This window comes from Pseudorca crassidens, chromosome 21 (assembly GCF_039906515.1).
Source record: "Pseudorca crassidens isolate mPseCra1 chromosome 21, mPseCra1.hap1, whole genome shotgun sequence".
Classification (NCBI taxonomy): Eukaryota; Metazoa; Chordata; class Mammalia; order Artiodactyla; family Delphinidae; genus Pseudorca; species Pseudorca crassidens.
Genome location: NC_090316.1, coordinates 12,340,949 through 12,360,960, shown reverse-complemented (window position 1 = coordinate 12,360,960; position 20,012 = coordinate 12,340,949). Strand labels below are relative to the sequence as shown.

At 42.6% G+C, this 20,012-nt stretch overlaps 1 protein-coding gene across 8 annotated transcripts in view; it reads right to left on the bottom strand.

Moving 5' to 3' along the window:
• Nucleotides 1-20,012, bottom strand: part of FUT10 (fucosyltransferase 10) — a 238,557-nt gene that overhangs the window by 124,466 nt on the left and 94,079 nt on the right. Inside the window, exon 5 of one of the 8 annotated variants that reach the window (XM_067721549.1) lies at nt 7,916-18,624. The exons of 6 other annotated variants lie outside the window; for them this stretch is intronic. In XM_067721549.1, coding sequence (XP_067577650.1) covers nt 18,603-18,624 — 22 coding nt within the window. In that variant the 3' untranslated portion in view covers nt 7,916-18,602. One more of the 8 variants, XM_067721550.1, reaches the window with a different exon arrangement.

Sequence of the window (20,012 nt, the reverse complement as noted above, 5' to 3'; positions counted from 1 at the left end):
GGGCAGTAGCTCCCTTAACAACGTGGAGCAGACTCCATTAATTTCCAGTACCTGTTAGATACCAGAAGGTCTCGTGATCTGGTTGAGACCCCTCCTCCTTCTCCTTTCCTAGCCTTACATCCCTCAAGTGTTGAAAAGAGAGAGGAGGCATGGTGGACCAGAATCTCCTTGCGTGGTAAGGGGCTCTCCCAAAACTCACTTTGATACAGTCTAGTTCCACCCGCGGCTGGTGGCTGCCAAGTAGGTGGGGTGATGATGTTCTTAGAAAAAGATTAGCTTTAACCAAGCACCCTCCACAACTGAGGGCCTCTCCCAGAAGGATGCCACCATCTCTTGTGCTCACTAGGCAGGCTCACTGCTACTTCTCGGTTAAACCTGGTATTCTTCACAGAGAGCGGCCAGGACTGCTGGAGTCCTCTCCTACACCCTCTAAGGCCAATGAAGAACTTGAATGAGGTGCAAACTGTCCCATCTTCTCCCCAAACACCTTATATTACAACCCATCAAGCCTGCTAGCCTGGCCTCCTGCAATGGGTCCTTCATCCTCAGAAATCTCTAGATCTGAACTCTGCTGGTCCAAGGATGTCCCCAGACTTCAGGGAACTTGTGAGATTCTGAGACCCAAAAGGACAATGTAAGCTCTGCCCTAGAATTCCAGCATGCTCCACCAATAACCCTGAAAGCATTCACAGCGCACAGGAACATCAGAGTGCCCCTGGGAGGCCGACAGCTCAGCACACGGCTAGTCAAGAAGCAAGCTGCCAATCTCCACATACTGAAGTTCCCTCCAGTCTTTAAGAAAAATTCTATTAGAAGCCCTCTTGTTTGGCTTTAGGAATGGGAGGCAATGGTCTCTCACCTGGGGCACCGTGCTATAAGACGCCCCTGCTCTCCCAACACTCTCGCCTGACAGTGGATGGTGGGGCTGGGGCCAGCACGACTCTGGTCCCTCCCAGTGAGCCCTAAGGAGGCAGCACTGGCTTGTGTGCTCAGGGGTGTCTTTGGAATGTGGCATACGTGGGACCTTCCTCCAGCTACAATTCTGGGGCAGAGAAAAACCCATTTTGAGGGCTTCCCTGGTGGCGCAGTGGTTCAGAATCCACCTGCCAATGCAGGGGACACGGGTTCAAGCCCTGGTCCGGGAAGATCCCACATGCTGCGGAGCAGCTAAGCCCATGCCTCACAACTACTGAGCCTGTGCTCTAGAGCCCGCAAGCCACAGCTACTGAGCCCGTGAGCCACAACTACTGAGCCTGCAAGCCACAACTACTGAGCCCGCGAGCCACAACTACTGAGCCCGCGAGCCACAACTACTGAGCCCACGTGCCTAGAGCCCATGCTCCGCAACAAGAGAAGCCACCTCAGTGAGAAGCCCGAGCACTGCAACGAAGGATAGTCCCCGCTCGCCGCAACAATAAAAAGCCCGCGCCCAGCAACGAAGACCCAATGCAGCCAAAAAACAAATAAATAAAATTAAAATTTAAAAAAAAGCTTTATTTAAAAAACCCATTTTGACACACTGTTAAATGTCTTCTAAGTACATACAGTCCTGTTGGCCTTATCACTGTTTTTTATAACACATTTTCTAAATGCACGTCTCCCCGCAGACGCTGGAAACTCTTGAAAAGACTTTATCGTCAACATTTTGTTTCACCAAATGAGCACTTCACAGGTGGTCAATAAATGTCTGATACATTATTTTCTAATCTCCAAAAAAGTTAAAGTACCAGGATCATGAGATGCCAACCTCCTTATTTTTCAGAAGGCGAAACTCAGGTCCCAAAAGATAAGGTCGTTTATCCAAAGGCACACAGCTAGTTGGGACTGCATTTCACATACAAATTTGTACACTTAATGGTATAGCAGAAGCAGAAGCCAGCCAAGCAGATTTGATGACTGGCCTTTGGAGAAAAGAAAGTGGGTAATGGAAAACACTGTACAAATTCCAAAAGGTAATTTTTGCAGATGAGGCACATTTTTCATTCCCTGGTCTGTAAGGTTTGCCAGTGTGCGCCGTGACTAATTCCTGCTGGCCCAGCCTAGGAGCCTTGTTTGCAGGGCAGCATGACAGATTTGCTGGTAGAAGCTGGCTTTAATTCATTTCAGGCCAGTCCTGGAAACCAGAGGCTCTGTCATGTCTTCATTGCAACATTAACTCCATTTTTCTTTCTTCACTCCTTCTATTAATCAGCAGAGGCCACTCAAGAGGGCAATCTTAACTGCCCGCTGAAGGTGGCAGCCAGAAGTATAAAATAATTCTTCTCATGGACTCTTTTCTTCTTTTCTGGGAAGAGTAGTGGTTTTGCTCTCGGGCAGGCTTCCCAAGAAGGCGCAAGTCCTCCAGTGCCATCTGATGAACTCCCCGGGATTTGGAGTGGCTATAAGAATTCCCTCTAAGCCCCAGTTGTGTCCACACTTAACTCCATCCAGGAAAGCGTGGAGTGGTTGGAACCTGAGATATTATCCAGGGAGGTTTTTCCCCTGCTTTGTCTACAAACACAAGAAAGCAGCTGACCTATTGAGAAATCTCAGAATAGGGGTGGAGAGGAAGAAAGGTGAAAAGCGAAGCCTGCAGCCGTGGCCAGAGTCCTCCACGTGTGGGTGGATCCACAGGGGCACTCGGGACAGTCTGCGAGGGAGGGCGGTCTCTGGGCACAGACCCTTCGGAGGCAGCAGTGCATGAGTCAGCAGCCCCCAGCAGAGGCACCTGTCTGTCTTGTTCATCTTCATGCACTGGGAAAGACCTCATCTAAATCTACCCAAGTCCAAAGCCATCCTTGGCAGAGAAACAGAAGCCAAACACTTTGTTCACTGCTGCGTCCCTTGCCTCACCAGGAACTAATCAGCTCAGCCAGGGCAATGTGGAGCCCCAGCTGGGCACTGTGTGCCGTGTGCCCACGCCCAACTCTGTGAAGGAAAAGAGCACCCAGTGGATAGCAGAGGGGCACCCACGAGACATGGGGGGCAAGGCAGAGGGTATTCCGCTGAGAAGAGTGCTGGGCAGATGTCTATACATCAGCACAAACCCCTATACACTTTTCAATTTATATTCTTTTTTTTTTTTTTTCTTTTGCGGTACGCGGGCCTCTCACTGCTGTGGTCTCTCCTGTTGCACAGCACAGGCTCCGGACGCACAGGCCCAGCGGCCATGGCTCACAGGCCCAGCCGCTCCGCGGCATGTGGGATCTTCCCGGACCAGGGCACGAACCCGCGTCCCCTGCATCGGCAGGCGGACTCTCAACCACTGCGCCACCAGGGAAGCCCTCAATTTATATTCTTAAACTCACTCATGAACGCAGTACCTAAGATAACTGTGATGTTTCCCTTAACATTTAGGTATTTATGTAAGGCCTAGTGAATCTATTGGACATAATATTAAAATGTATTGTACTCTTCCAGAGACTGTTAGGCTGTGTACACAACACCCAGGAACTGTATAGCCTGCCTACATTCTGTGCTTTTCCAGCAATGTACCGTATGTCAAATTTCTGTGTCAAGTGTCCTATCATTCCCAATCAATTTCTTTCCTTTCCCACCTCTAAGAATCACATGGCGCAGTTTTAGAAATACGCAAGTATTTCAGAATGGAAAAGATGGGGAAGGCATATTGCTATCGATACGTCATATTTATCTATGGGAAAAGCTGAAATATACAACATCTAGAGGGTCTAAGAATAGTAACTGATTATGTTCAAGTATGTTTTCAGAAAGCAAAGCAACAGTAGAATCTTCTTAGACAAAACCTAATTCTCACAGACTCACAACTTAGAGAACGAACTTATGGGTACCAGCGGGGAGGGGTGGGGGGAGGGATAGATTGGGAATATGGGATTGACATGTACACACTGCTATATTTAAAATATACAACCAACAAGGACCTACTGTACAGCACAGGGAACTCTGCTCAACACTCTGTAATAACCTAAATGGGAAAAGAATTTGAAAAAGAATGGATACATTTATATGCCTAACTGAATCACTTGGCTGTACACCTGAAACTAACACAACACTGTTAACTCTACATTTTTTATTTATTAAAAAAAATAAATAATCAAACAACTTCCCATGAGCACTATTTCCCAGGAGGCCCTTAATAAAAGCTTCATAACGATGGCAAAAAAAAAAAAAAACAAACTAATTCTCACAAGGTCTATTAAAAGAGAGGCTGGTATCTCTACGTAGGGTCTGGAAGGTTGGGAGTTCCCTTTTCCTTAATACTTCTCCTTTTTCTCATTCTGCTGCTGGACCCGTGACCATTACTTCCATGACACAACTTCTTGGTACTGCAAAGGTAACACTAGGCTGATTGCCCCATTCATCACATGAGGTGACCAGGTCCCGTCATTTTCATTTCACTCTGAAGTAAATGCGGGCAGCCAAGAATTGTGAGTGTTCGTCATGGGGTGTTCTTGTAAGGTTTCATACGCTTCTCATCTGTCATCAGCATAACACTAGACTTTGGTATTTCTTAAAAATGGGTCTTTCCTCTTCAAAGAACATCTTAGCTGCTCTCTGTCCAAAGATTCACTTAAGAAAAAGCATGACCTAAGGGAAAATAAAAGAATGACAATCCCTTTTACCTTCTAAATCTTCTCACTAGCTCTAAAGGGAAGAGATGAGAAGATGCTGGGGTTATTGATTAGAGGAAGCTCTAATCCTTAGGTAGAAGGGCATTGCTCTAAGCAAGGCAAGGATGGAAGAAGGGAGAAGGAACGATAATTCCTTATAATGGTTGCTTCACTCCAAGCACTCCCTTAGTTATGAGGTTGACAAAGATAAATAGAAAAAGATTTCCATCCCTCAGAGAAATCAAACTCATAGGGAAGACAGACATGCATATTAGCTAGAAAAGTGTTTCATGCATAGATGGGGGCCATTCAATGCTTGTTGGCCTGATGATTTACCTATAATAAAATTCAAATTCTCATACTGCACCATACCTGGGACAAACTCTGGCTCCACCACCAACAAGCTGTGTGGTATTACACAGGTTACTCAACATCTCTGTGCTATTGTGAACTACTTTGCTCAGTGCCTGGCAAATAAATGTAGTAGTAGTTAATATTAATATTATTATTGTTACTGCCTGCGTCATCCTTCATCTCTCACTATGCTCCCCCATCATCCCTTCCTTATAACCTACATTCCGGTCATACCAAGCCAGGGGCTGCTTTCTGGACACACCATGCTACTTCACGTTTCTGAGTTTGAGATTTTCGTTCTGTCTCGTCCATCGAGAGTGGGCTTCTCAAACTGGCTGCGAACGCTTGGAGGGAGGCACTATGCTTTTCCACATTCATCATTCCAGCACCTGGCACATTTCCTGGAACAGGGTAGACACTTAACAAATATTTGTTGAATTAACTACGTGTTAAACTAAATCATGTGAATAAAACTGTACACATCAAGGTAGGGAAAAAGTGAGGAATTCTTCATAGGGAATAAATCAGAGAAAGGTTTCCCATAGGAACAGTTTAACTTGCAAGCTTAACTTGCAAAGCTTTGAAGGATAAATTCATCAGGGGCTGGAGGTTTGGTGTGTGTAAGTGTTGCAGTCAGTGTAAGAAAACGCAAGACGTTGCATAGGGTGGGTGCTCTCTAAGCAGGGAGCTGAATGAAGGAAAGAATGGAGACACACGTTTGTTCTCAAAACAACAGCTTTTCTTTTCACGCCAAGAAAAAGCCCAACTTGGATTGTTGGGCTTCATTTTAGTCTCTTCCCTGCATCAATAATATTATTTTTGTAAACTTGTGAGTAATGAGGAAGGAAAAGGTCTTAGACATTTCTCAGACTTTAATAGATAAACCAAATAACAATAAACAATCCTCACTATTATTCAGTCCCCTCATCTTCCAAGTCTCCTTTGCCCCAGCTCTTTACTCCCCAGAGGCAATGGCAACCTCTTCTCCATTCTCTTCTACATCATCTTCATCTGAGCCTGCGGAGAAGCAGACCTCAGCAACCTGATGTTCGTGGGGAAAGGGAATTTTGCTCAGAGCCACACCGTTATAAAATGTATACAATACAGACCAGCTACTTCCTGTTTATCCGTGGACAACAAGCAATCCAACAAAAGGCAAATGTGCTACAAGACCTAAACCAAGGCATATCACCACACCTCCCATGAAGGCTGCCTCTAGATACTCTGCTAGGGTTGGGTGGAAAGACATAAAAGGCTAAAGAAAATGAGGAAGGGGCCACACAGAAGATCGGCGAGGACCAAGACCTGTGGCAAGAGGTACTTGGTATGTTTGGGGAAGAGCAGGGAGAACAAGGGAAGCGGGAAGGCAAGAGTGGCAGGAGGTGGTGAAAGTAGAAAGATCAAGGACCAGACAGGTAAGGTGTTGATGGCCATGGTAGACTCTTTGGATGCACAAGACAGACATACTCCCATCCTTTATACACAAGTGGTCTACCAGGGAAAAGATACGTCTAAGAAACAGTCGAAATCTAAGAAACACTATGAAATGAAAATGCAAGTATTAGAGGGTCATCGGATGAAGGACACTCATGCACCTAAGGGATTTGCAAAAGGCCCCCCAAGTTCTTTAAGGAAGGTGTCAGTCAAGCAATAGATGAGTTGGGGTAGCAGGTAGAGCATTCCAGGGAGAGGAAACAGAATGGACCAAGTCTCAGGATAGAGAGAGAGGTAGAGAGAGCACTTGAGGCTAAACAGTGAGTCTAAGGAGGAGAGAGGCGCTGAGGAGGGAGACCACAGAGCGTGACAGGGCTGGATCTTAGGAGCCCTTGTAAAACATGGCAGAGATTTTGGTCTCTATCCTAAGAGCTACAGGAAGCCACCTTAAGCGTGGAGAAATTTATCAGATGGGAGTTTTAAGAAGGTCGCACTGGCAGGTAATTTAGTGTGGCTGAAATACAGAGTGTGGAAGGGAGGTGGCGAGAGATAACACTGGGGAAGTTAGCCGAGGCCAGGTTGTGCAGAAAAAAATCCAGGAAGGTCCTTCTGTCCAAAAATTTTTTAAAAAGAAAGAAAAAGGATAGGCAATCTAACACGCATGAAGGAAAGTATCAGACGTCTCTCTTGGGAAATATTGCTCTCTTGCCCACTAACTTTATTTTCTTGACCAATGAAGCTGAAAGTTATGTTTCCACCTTGTTCTTATCTTAGCTTCACAGTAACTGTCAACGTAAGGGTCACTTACACTAGTGCTTTTCACACTCACTTGAATGTGCATTAGGAGCCCTGGTGACATTAATAAAATGCAGATTCTTGTTCAGTAGGTCTGGGGCAGGGCCTGAGACGCGGCATTTCTAACATGCTCCCAGGTAATGCTTGGGATGCTGGTCCGTGAACCACACTTTGAACAGCAAGCCATATACAGCTCTAGAGCTAAACACAAGGTATCTGGGGCTTTCTGAACATATATGTAATAGCAGTATTAAAAATGCAAAACAAGTAAGCAAACAGAACCAGCAGATTATGCCTCAGTTACTGTGCTGCCTGCTTTCGGAGAACCTGGGTGTGACATGTCTTTCTATAAAGAGACTTGAGGAGATGTTCAGTGTGTAACTTAATTGGAAGCAGCTCAACTCCAACAATACTTCTCTAGGAAGCTCAAAACTGGAGTCCTTCTGACTGTGACCCTACACCACAGTGACACCTGCTGGTGGATTGGTGGATTACATGTTAAGGCTTTGAGAATAATTGAGTCAAGTGAGCAAAACTTTTTCACACACAGCTTTAACGGAAGTGCAACTTCTGGTTGTGAAAGGACCCTTTAAAATAAAGTGTCAGAAGTACCTTGATAAGGATTAAGGTCTGCACCGTAGTATGCTGATAAAAGTTCAACAACTGGCTCTCCAGGAAAAAAAATACGTGAGTAAACACATATATTATAAATTTTACTCATATAAAGGCTATGCAGCACATGATTTATCAATAACAATAACAGGTTTTGGTGTCAATTCTGAACAGAAATTTATTCTCACAGAATACTTTCTCTTATTTTGCCAAACTCTTATCGGTTGCTAATCCATAATTGCAATTCGACAATGTTTTGACAAAAATAGTCTCTGAAAAAATGCTTGTTGAGCATGCAATTTAGCAAAACTCCATTCATGTCACTGATGGCATGAATGTAGTTCTGACATGAACGTTGGTTGGTATTTTTGTTTACGTTAATGAATAAAACAATGAAACAGCACAAACATACGTTAGGACACCACTCATTACTCAAGGACATGAGAACGACTTCTTTGTGAAACTGGACGACAGTTTTGAATACTGGAAGACTACTTCTTCAATTTGGGGACTATTTATAATGTAACAGGTAACGACATGACACAAAAGTTTAATCTGCATTAATAGCACTTCTCCATCATTTTCTTAAGTCTAGTTGATCAACAAAACAATAACTCTCGACCTGATCTGTGGCATTTTCCAGCTTCCATGTTGTAAATACTCCCACCAAGACCAGTTTCAAGCTCCTGAGGAGGCATCACTGCCTGTGAAGTTGGGAAGATGTGCAGCAGCACACAACTCTATAGTATTTCTACCACGCAGGTAAAATAGAAGTACATAACCTCAAGGGTACAGGTAATAGAAACCTGTAGCAAAATAATCAAGAAGCAATGAAGTTTTGAGTGTTTTTAACCTTTGTTTTTAAACAGTTTATCTAATTGTAATATTGTATAATTTAATTTTTAATAGTGACTGTTTTTAACAACCAGCTCACAACATTCCTAAAAATTTGACAGCTGGTTCTCATGAGCCAGTAAGAGCCAGCTCTAGCAACACCACTGGGTCTTTGGGATGGGGAGGTTTGAGGATAACATAGAAAAGGATTCAGGGAGCTTGGAGGCTACTCTAGGACTTGAGACCTAAGAAAGGTCTATGCCAGCTCTTGACCAGGTCAAAACAAAATGGCAAATGAAGTCATGGAAATCACAGTGGAATACAGAACTACTCCTGATGTGGGGCAAGAACTAAGACAAGTTGCTCTACTCAACAGTGGACTTTAGCAGGGACATGGAAGGGACAAGGCAGGGGGCTGAGGCAACGACAAGGTTGCCAAAAGGGAAAGAAGGGGGAGAGGGCAGACCCCCAGGCATAATCTCTTCCAGCAAATAGAAGAGGAGGAAATACTCCCTGATTCATTTTATGAAACAGGTATTACTCTGATACCAAACCAGACAAAGTACAAAAGAAAAAATTACAACTACAGCCAATATCCCTCATGAATGTAAACACAAAATCCCTTAATGAAATATTAGTATAGAGAATTCATAAATATATTTTTTAAATTAAATGTTATGACCAAGTGGAGTATAATCCAGGGATGCAAGAATAGTTCGATATTTTTAAAAAATCAATGTAATCCACCATACTAGCAGGCTAAAAAATATGACATGATCATATCAATCAATGCAGAAAAAGCATTTGATAAATTTCAATACCCATTCGTGACTTTAAAATTTTTTTTAAATTCAGAAAAATAGGAAATAAGGTGAACTTCCTCAACTTGATAAAATGCACCTACAAAAAACCTACAGCTAATATTATACTTAATGGTTAAATACTGAATGTTTTCTCCCTGAGATCAGGAACAAACAAGAATATTCACTCTCATAGCTCTTATTCAACATAGTGCTGGAAGTTCTAATCAATGAAATCAGGCATGAAAAGGAAAAAAAAGACATAGAGATCAGAAAGGAAGAGATAAAATTGTCTCTGTTTACAGATGACATAATGATTGTCTACACAGAAAATCCCAAGGAACCCAAAATAAATTCTGGGAACTAATAAGTGAGTTCAGCAAGATAAATATACAAAAATCAATTGTATTTCTCTATAGTAGCAGTGAACATATGGACACCAAAAATTAAAAATACGATACCACTTATAAACAATACATAGGGGTAAATATAACAAAACATGTTCCAGACTCATATGCTATAACTACACAAAACTGAAGAAAGAGGGCTTCCCTGGTGGCGCGGTGGTTGAGAGTCTGCCTGCTGATGCAGGGGACACGGGTTTGTGCCCCGGTCCAGGAAGATCCCACATGCCGCGGAGCAGCTAGGCCTGTGAGCCATGGCTGCTGAGCCTGCGCGTCCGGAGCCTGTGCTCCGCAACGGGAGAGGCCAAAACAGTGAGAGGCCCAAGTACCGCAAAAAAAAATAAAATAAAATAAAACGCTTTAAAAAAAAAAAAACTGAAGAAAGAAATCAAACATCTTAATAAATGGAGAGAAATGCCATATTGATGGATTAGAAGACTGAACACAATAAAAATGTCCATTTTCTCCAAATTGATATAGTTTTAATGCAATCCCTAGCAAAATGTCAGCAAGTTTTTTTTTAAATATAGACAAGATTATTCTAAAATTTATATGTAAATGCAAAGGAACTAGAACTAAAACAATTTTGAAAAAGAGGAATAAAATGGGAAGAATCATTCTACTCATTTCAGAACTTACTATATAGCTACAGTACTAAAGACTGTATAGTACTAGTGGAGGAATAAACACATAGATCAATAAAACAGAATAGAGAATCCAGAAGTAAACTCACACAAATATGCCCAAGTGGTTTTTGACAAAGGTGCAAAGGAGGAAAGATAGCCTTTGTAACAAATGGCACTGGAGCAACAGGATATCCACAGGCAAAAAAAAAAAAAAAAGAACCTCGAGCTAAGTCTTATACCTTATATAAAAATTAACTTAAAATAGATCACAAACTTAAATATCAAATGTAAAACTAAAAAATTGTTAGGGAAAAACAAGAGAAAATCTTTGAGATCTAGGGTCTAGGCAAAGAGTTCTCAGACTTAACACCAAAACACAGATCCTAAAAGGAATTAATTATAATTAAAATTAAAGTCATAAAATGATAAATTCAAAATCAAAAACTTTTGCTTTGCAAAAGATCCTGTTAAAAGGGTGAAAAGACAAGCTACAGAGTGGGAGAAAATGTTTGCAAACTACTTACCCAACAAAGGACTAGTATCTAGAATATATTTTAAAACTCTCAAAACTCCGCAATAAAAAAGGAAGCAATTCAATTAGAATATGGGCTAAAGACACGAAGAGATATTTCATAGAAAAAGAAATAGAGGTGGCAAAGAAAGCCCATGAAAAGATGTTCAACATTATTAGCTATTGGGGGAATGCAAATTAAGACCACCATGAGATATCACTACACCCCTATCAAGATGGTAAAAATTAAAAATAGTGGGAATACTAAATGCTGGTGAAGATGCAAAAAAACTGGATCACTCATATATATTTGATGGGAATGTTACAGCCCCTCTGAAAAAGTTTGCCAATTTCTTTAAAAACTAAATATGCAATTACCATATGACCCAAAAATTGCACTTCGGGGCATTTATCCCAGGGAAATAAAAACTTATTTTCACACAAAAACCTATATCAAATTTAATTTTAAAATATTTAATTGCCTTCTTGAGAGTTACACAGATGTATAAAAGCAGACACAGGACAAAATCTCCGTCTAGTCCCCTGCCTTGTCACCACCTCTCTGTTCATTATATCTGGAATGGCATGTAAGTTTTGTCTTCATCTGATGGATAATAGATGCTTGCAATTCTGTGATGAAAAGGATTCTAAGGCCTTAGAATTCCAAGGTTGGCAGGAAAAGTTTTCACAATTAATTAGTGTTGTCTGCCATGAATATAACCAGTAAGAATGGCAATATACAAGCTTAATGTTTGCCAGTTGTAAATTGAAATATGTTGCCTCACCAATCATAGAATACTAAAACCAGAATAGGTATTAGCAATAACCAAGTAGATAACTCTTTTATTTTACTGATGTGGAAACCAAAGAAGTAAAATAAGAGAGCGCCAGACCCCAAGTTTATTATCTGACCTCCTCCATTTTACCAAGTCCAGCCTTGCTTCCAGAACTAACTGAGTAGATATTTCAAGTCCATGGGTTTTCTCTTTGTGTGGAAGGGATTTTACTTCTGTGGTTATTTCTCACAAACAGCTTCTTATGCTGGAATTGTCCTAGGAAAAAGGGGAGAGCATTCTAGAAAAGAAAATACCCAACTCCAAAAATTTGAAACAGAATCTCTTTCATATTCATCATCTTGCTAGTCAGGCAAAAGTGTTCAGAGACTATCTGGCCTTATTTTAAGAAGTACAAGTGTTCTTCTCTCATATTTGGGGAAGTGGTAGAGTAGAGAGATGTAAAAATGTGATGCTGGTACCTTCAAGCCCTTTGCCTGTGAAAACCATCACCGCATCATGCTGGGAATTTACAGAGGTCTTTTCAGGCTTCCAGAAATAGCAGGTCCCATCTTCCCTGTTAGTTCCTTTGCCTGCTAATACCAAAGAGATCACTAAACTAAACTCCATGAATAAATGCAATCAAGTTAAGATGTTCAGATTTTGACTTTTATGTTTTAAAAGAGGGAAAGAAGACGGCTACATAAACCCTTTGCCCCTGAGAACAAGCTGTGCTAAGAGATCTGAACTCATTACTGGCTGCTTTGGTTCCATGTGCCCTGAGACCTACAGAAACTGTCTGAAGCCTCGCTACAACCTCCCCAAGTAACTACGTAGTGACGGTTAATGAATATGCAAGAATTTGAGGATCAGGCTGGGATGAGCAGGCCTGACATTTGATCTTTTGAGTGAAACTCAGGATAACAGCTCTCAGTGTGCTTTCTGAAAGCCTCCCATGGCCCTTCCTGCTGCCAGCCTCCCACCTTATCTGCAGGCACCGAAAGCTTCAAATTACAGCAGCTAATCAGATGAAAGCAGAAATGCATCCTTCTAATGGAGGGAGAGGTTAATGCCCTGACCTTTTTCCTTCACTGGCAGAGGCAAAACAAAAACACAGATGAAGGTTATGTTGCAGAAAAGCAGATGAGCTCCGCTTCAGAGCCCCCAGAGTGGATGTTCCAGCTAAAATCTAAGATGTTTTAGAGACTACAGACACACATCAAAAGGACAGAAAACAACCCAAGATAGCAGTTACCAAATTATCCCGGAGACAATATGCAAATCCCTTACTCAGTAAAAGTGATCAGTAGAATTTACTTCCATACATAGGTAAGTTACTTTGCACCTAAAATTAATTTCATTTATGGCCTGGTTTTATGATATTTTTATATCTTTGACACCCTATATGGGCCCCAGGAATAAACAGAGCTGAAAAATAAGAAGCATCGAAATAAAGATTTAATGTGAAATGTGAAATTGTCTAATGCAATAGGGACTCATAATTTAGCCAAAAGAGTATATTTTTCTTGAGTATTCTGTTGCACCAACAGATTTCTTCTGGACTAACATAGTTTGTATTAAAAACATATTTGCCATTGATTCAGGAAAGAATACTCTTCTGACATCAACCTATTTGATCGAAAGAGGTGCAGTTAAAAATGTATGTGGGGTAATTTCATCTTTTTATTAAATTACTCTGGAGAGCAATGTTACCATAGGGTGATTGAGACACTAAAATTCAAAGAAACTTGGGAGTGAGATAAATTGGATTTATATCACTTGAAAGATAAGTCTGAGATCAAGGTTCTGGGTGCTTTTCTTCTGACAATCACCATGTGTGGTATATTTTAATGTGTTTTTATACTCCATTTTTGAGGGATGAAATATTTGAGTGCCTGAAGGAAGTGTCATCCTGATGGCAGGGGGAACAGTGGGGAGTGAAAAGAGGAAAGATGATAGTAACCAGGCAATTACAGAACTTGGTATTTAATACATTTTTAAATAATAGCCTACCACTCAGTGCGAGGGAAAGAAAAAGAGAAAACTCTGTGAGAGGCACTCAAAATGCCTAATAGTGAGCTAAATTTCCTCTCTGGAGTACTCACCTTATTGTTCTGGATAAACTTCTAGATCAATAGAGGCTCATCATGTTCTGTCATCTGAGAGTTTGGTTCACAGTGTCAAACCAACAAACCCGTCTCTCTTAATCACCAATTAAAAGCGGAGCCTTGGATTATACACTGCACAAATGACCAACATGGAACAGACATAACATTCAGATGACATGAAGAATATACCAATTCCATGACCAAAAAAGTGCTGCTTGTCCATTTTATTTTGTCAGCTAAGGGATCTCTAAGTACATGCTTTGGAACAATTCTGTTTCTTTAAAAAGTATATTGCAGGGCTTCCCTGGTGGCGCAGTGGTTGAGAGTCCGCCTGCCGATGCAGGGGACACGGGTTCGTGCCCTGGTCCAGGAGGATCCCATGTGCCGCGGAGCCGCTGGGCCCGTGAGTCATGGCCGCTGGGCCTGCGCATCCGGAGCCTGTGCTCCGCAACTGGAGAGGCCACAGCGGTGAGAGGCCCGCGTACCGCAAAAAAAAAAAAAAAAAGTATATTGCAGAATGGTCATGAACTTAGCTCTATATCTGGACTCAGCTATTTACTTGCTGTAAATTTGGATAAGTTATTTGACACGCTGAATCTGTTTTCCCATCTGCAAAAATCAGAGTAATACTACTTTCACTCCCTCTGCCTGTGCTCCGGAGAGGGAGAGGCCACAACAGTGAGAGGCCCGCCTACCGCAAAAACAACAAAAAAACCACCATCTGACCTTCAAGATACTTAGTCTGCAGGAGACAAACATGTAAACAGATCATTAAAGTGGCTATACAGTAAGTCCTCTTAGAGACATTGCAGGATCAGTTTTTCCCATCTCACTTTTCTCCTCCTGATCTCAGGTGCACACCAGACAAGGATGAGAGGAGGGAACAGGAGACACATCGTATTTTAGCAGGACAATCTACAGGACATGCCTATGGGATTGCAGATGCTACATCGTCCAGAATATCAGGGAAGCCTCCTTCCCTCCACCTGGGGCGGCATCCAGCAGAGGGCTTAGCAGTGCGAGGAGACTCACCTGCAGAGAGAAGCAGACCCTGAGTGGGCAACAAAAAGTAAACGTGCTAAGTCTCAGACCAGTTGAGACAGACCAGACAAGGAGAAGTTAATGAACTGTGGCAGGAGCGACTCCCAAAGCCTACCTCCTCATTGAAACTCTTAAATGAGCTAGAAGGTAGACCCCCAAATCAAAAACTCTTCAATGTTCTTCCTCGTTCCCTGTGGGTATGGGGCTGTGCACACATGTAAGTATGTACATGTGAGCTTACCCTGTCAACTGTCAAGACCATTTGGGGAATGGGCTGTCCTGTTCCCTCCTTCTCTACACTGGAGTATAATCTTGGTGATTACAAAGGAGAAATATACAATGTGTAATGAAGGAAAAGAAGAGAAAATAATAATAGTCTTTGAGGGTACTAGGGAAGGCTTCACTGAGGAAATCATTTGAGCTGAGTCTTGAAGCATAAATAGGGATTCATCAAACTGATATTCCGAGCAGAGGAAATAAAAGTGTACACAAAGATGCAGAGGTCTGAAGAAAGCATGGAGTGTTCAGGCAATGTACAGTTAGTTTGGTACAGCAGAGCACAGGGGCATGCTAATAAACGGGGAAGATGTAAGAGGTGAGCTTAGAAAGTCAGGGAAGGGATGTTTCAGAAGAGTCTTTATCCCAGAGGGAATGTGTGCCTATTAAAGGATATTAAGCTAGGGAGTGTCTGATTTACAAGAGGAAGGTTTTTGTTGAAAGAAAGGTCCCAAAGTGAGCAGACTACAAAGTTGACACCATGTAAATAAATTGGGGAAAGGCTATGCAAAGGTCTTTGAGCTGCAAGGTCGAAGGATGTGGGGCATTACCTTGGAAGAGACCCATGGAGCTCCTGAACTTGGTGGGACTAGACTGTGGTTGGTGAGGGGTCCTACACAAAACAGTGGCAGAAGGAAGGAACTGATGTGAATACGTTAAAAGAGTAGATTGCTAAATAGGATGGGTTAACATGGAGAGAGAGGATGGTCGGATGTGTAGTTTTAGGGATTTGACAGACCGATCTATGGAGAAAGATCTCAATTTCCATCTCGTTAAGGTCAAGGGGCCTGGGTTGAATCTAACTCAAGTTTCCCAGTGGGTAGTTGAACATACACTTTGATCATGATTAGAAGCGTGGCTTTGAGGAGAAAAAAATGTTTGATGTCAGAAAACAGCTCCCTGATTGTCTAGGGCCAGGAATGGGGGAGTATTGACTAGAAAGGAGAACAAGGGGTCTTACTGGGGTGATATACATGTTCTACATCTTGACTGTGGCGGAGGACACACAGCTGTATACATCTGAAAAAAACTTATTGAACTTGAGATGGGTACACTGTAGTTTATGTGATTATAATGCAGTAAAAGTTCATTTTTTAAGACGTTTTGTCTTAAGTATACGAATGACAGTTGAAAATGCGAAGTGGACAAGATAGATGAGAAAAGTTATGGAGTGAGATAAGAAGAGGACAGAGGCAAGAACTGTATCACAGGGGTAGGAGAGGAAAACTCGCAAAATCACCAGCTAGTGTTTAGTGTTTAGCCATGAAACAGAATAGTACCATATTACAGCTCTTTGCAGGGGACTTCCCTGGTGGCCTGGTGGCTAAGACTCCACGCTCCTAATGCAGGGAGCCCAAGTTCGATCCCTGGTCAGGGAACTAGATCCCACATGCCGCAACTGAAGATCGTACACGCAGCAACGAAGGTCCCACGTGCCACAACTATGACCTGGTGCAGCCAAATAAATATTTAAAAAATAAAAAAGCTCTTTGGGGGCTTATATGTCATCTAGTTCTACTTCATTTTACATATGAAGGAACGGGGATTCGTACTGAGGTAAAATGCTTTGCTCAAGGTCACAAAGGTAGTTAATAGCAAAGGCAACACTAGTTCCAAGCCAGGACCCCTGAGCCTGGGATGGCTCTGTCCTGGACTACTTCATCAGTGGGACTCAAATGTAAAAGGACACCCTACACCACAAAAAAAGAGGTCCCACTGGTGTCCCACTGGAGTTGAGCCATATATTTATTTCCTCCTCTTAGTTACTGCTTTCTTGTGCAGGGCTCATCAAAGAGCCACGTGACCCTAAGAGCTTGCAGAAAGCTTCAGAAGACAAACCCACCTTCCACTATCTGAGGTTTTGGAAGTGAAAGGAATATGGTTAGATCTAGACGTGCACACCATGACTGAAAACAGAGAAGGCATTTTTTTCATCACACAGATATCTACCTACAAAGCAGGAGTTTTGGTTTTGGTTTTGTTTTCCTGGGATGACACATCTCTGCACATTGCACAGGCACCTTCTGACAAATCAAATAAATGAACATGTCACGAGTCAGTGAAAATTAAGAAAGAGGAGGTGTAGAGAAGGTATTGAACAATTTATCAAGCCAAACACAACCTTTCCGTTTTTATTTTATTTTATGTTTCTTCAAAAAATGAACTCACATAAGTGCACTTTTGTTTATAATAAGAAAAGAGACCAAATGTTGACTCCATTGGTGAGTATTGAACAGATGGAGCCAGAAGCATCGAGGGGAGAGGAAATGGAGACAAATACGGTTGTCATGGTTTCTTTGAGATGCAGTAAACGAAGGGACCCAAATGGACAATGAAAGCCCCCACTGGGTAAAACCACGTCACTCCTTTCTTTTTAGGTAATTGCCAAGCTCACTTGGAAGGTCTGAAGTCCATGGGAGATGAGAAAACAGCAATGCTGTCGCTCACCCCTGGCTATTCTCAAATCATTTACCCTGGCACCATCCTATCCTCCCATATAACAGACATCAAACAATTAATGACTACCTCAGATTAATCTGTTACCCCAGTGGGCAGTGCCCTGCAGAAATATGTGACACATGTAAACACAAGATGTGAGGGAAGCTGGGCACTGCCCGAGACCAAGTTCTCTGTTTCATTGCGAGGCAGCAAGTACATATGCGAAGAACAGCATTGTGAAAGATCTGTAAATCCTGGTGACACTTCAAGGTCCCTGTCTTGGTGTCACTTTCCAGTCCTCTCCAAATTAACCCAAATCCACCTCCACTGTATTCCAGGTAATATGTAGATTGGACGAGAGCTTGATATACCTGTATTGCCCAACCATGTCCCCATAATTTGTTTATGGGGGTGTTGGAAAAGGAGAGAATGGGAGTAGAGAGGGACCCCTTCTCAACAGCTTTCTTGAGGGTCAAATTGAAGTCCAGCGCCATGAAGACTGTCTCTCCGTGATGGAGAACAGGCGAACGTCGGAAACATTCAAATGTTTGGCTGAACTCACGTGTTTTGTCTGGAGGTTCTGATCAGGTTGATACAAGGTCTTTTCCAAGGTCATCGCAGAGGCTGCCAGCGCTGAGATCAGACTGTTTCAACCCCGAGTTCTACAGCAGTCCCCGTCCGGTGCCTGCCAAAACGGATTCTTCCCAGTCCACACAAGATTAGGGGTTGTTTTCTCCTTGTTCTCCATGCCCTTCGTGAATGACCCTCTAGCTTGTTACAGACTAGTGCAACATGAGCAGAGAGGTCCTGTGTCGAGGGGAGGAATGTGGCTGTGTTTAGGAAACACTGGTTCTGGGGTGCTGGGTGGTGACACGCCGGGCACCCGAGCCAGCTGCAGACAGAAGGAGGAAGGGGGGCTCACCGTGGCTCGGCTGCATGTCCTCAGAAGCCAAGAAGAGCAATTTTTAGGCTGTTGAAATGTATCTCTCTGGTGAGTCTGTCCCCAAAGCCCAAAGCCTGCAACATCTCATTTCCTCTTTGGGGATTTCCTGAAATCAAAACGGAGATGTTGGCCTCTGTAAAGAAACCTGTAGGAAGACTCTTCTCTGGAACTAGGACCGTGTGTCTCAGCTTCAGTGTACAATTTGGCCTCACCAGCTTGAGGCTCTTTTTCCATCTCCTCTGGAAGTGCATGTCCCACACCGCTCCTTCATTGCCCATACCCTCTGCTCCTGGTCACTGGCACTGCCCCTCAGTTTTTGAAAACGCAAAAGCCTCTTATTATGAAGTTCATTTGGAGGTATTGCTTTTCCAAAAGAGGGGGGCAGAATAGGAATTTGGGGGAACCACATTATCCCCTATAATTGCAAAACTGAAGGAAATTTTGGATAAGCATCAAATTCGAAAGAACACAGCCTTGATGAATGGTATCTTTGTTTCTTAGATCTGGGACCTGTGTGGGGAGGGTGGAAATGGGCATAATAAGTAGGCCATAGGAAATGACATCACACACTCTTTTCTTTCACCCTTAAAGCTGGTGCTCCATAACCGTGCTCATGGTTTACTAGAGTGTCACTTCCAAGATCCAAACATTATTTTTTTCTGAGCTCTTGTTGTTCACACAAATACATCATCATTACTTCACAAGTCCTTTGTGAGATTTGCTCTGCCAGCTCTCACAATGGGGAAGAAGGACTTGTGCCTACAGAATTGCATGAGCTTCTGCAAACAAACAGGCGCAATACTAGCAAAACTGAGACCTTCCCAAAGATGGGAGTGTCTAAGGCCAATGTATGGGCTTTCCCAAGTGTTTCACTTCCCCATATATACAAACCAAATTACTTATAATTCCAATATCACGAGAAAGCTTCTGAAGAAGAAACAGACTGACTTATAAGCACGACACAAACTCCCCTCCACTAGTAAAGAATTTCATACCTATTTTAAAGGCTGTAAGGGTAGTACTAGATTTTTCCGTATCAGTGGGGATAGGGACATGTTTTTTTCAGAGGTGCTGTAAAGAACTGCAGCCACCTCTTTCTCTCCCCACGGGAGAAAACAGAGTGTGGCGGAAAGAACGTGAACAAACAAAACAATCTTGGGTTTGAAATTTGGACCTGTCATTTATGAGTGATATGGTATTGCATAAGCTATGTATATAATTACTGTGTCCTGCTTCCCCATCTTAGGTGAAGTAAAATACAGTTCTTTTAATATGAGCTTCCACATTCCCTATCTCAAAAAGGATTTTTTCTCAAGGGAAGCCTCCTACACTGTTGGTGCAGCCACTATGGAAAACAGTATGAAGGTTCCTCAAAAAACTAAAAACAGAGCTACCATATGATCCAGCACTCCCACTCCTGGGCATATATCTAGAGAAAACCATAATTCGAAAAGATATGTGCACCCCAATGTTCACAGCAGCACTACTCACGAT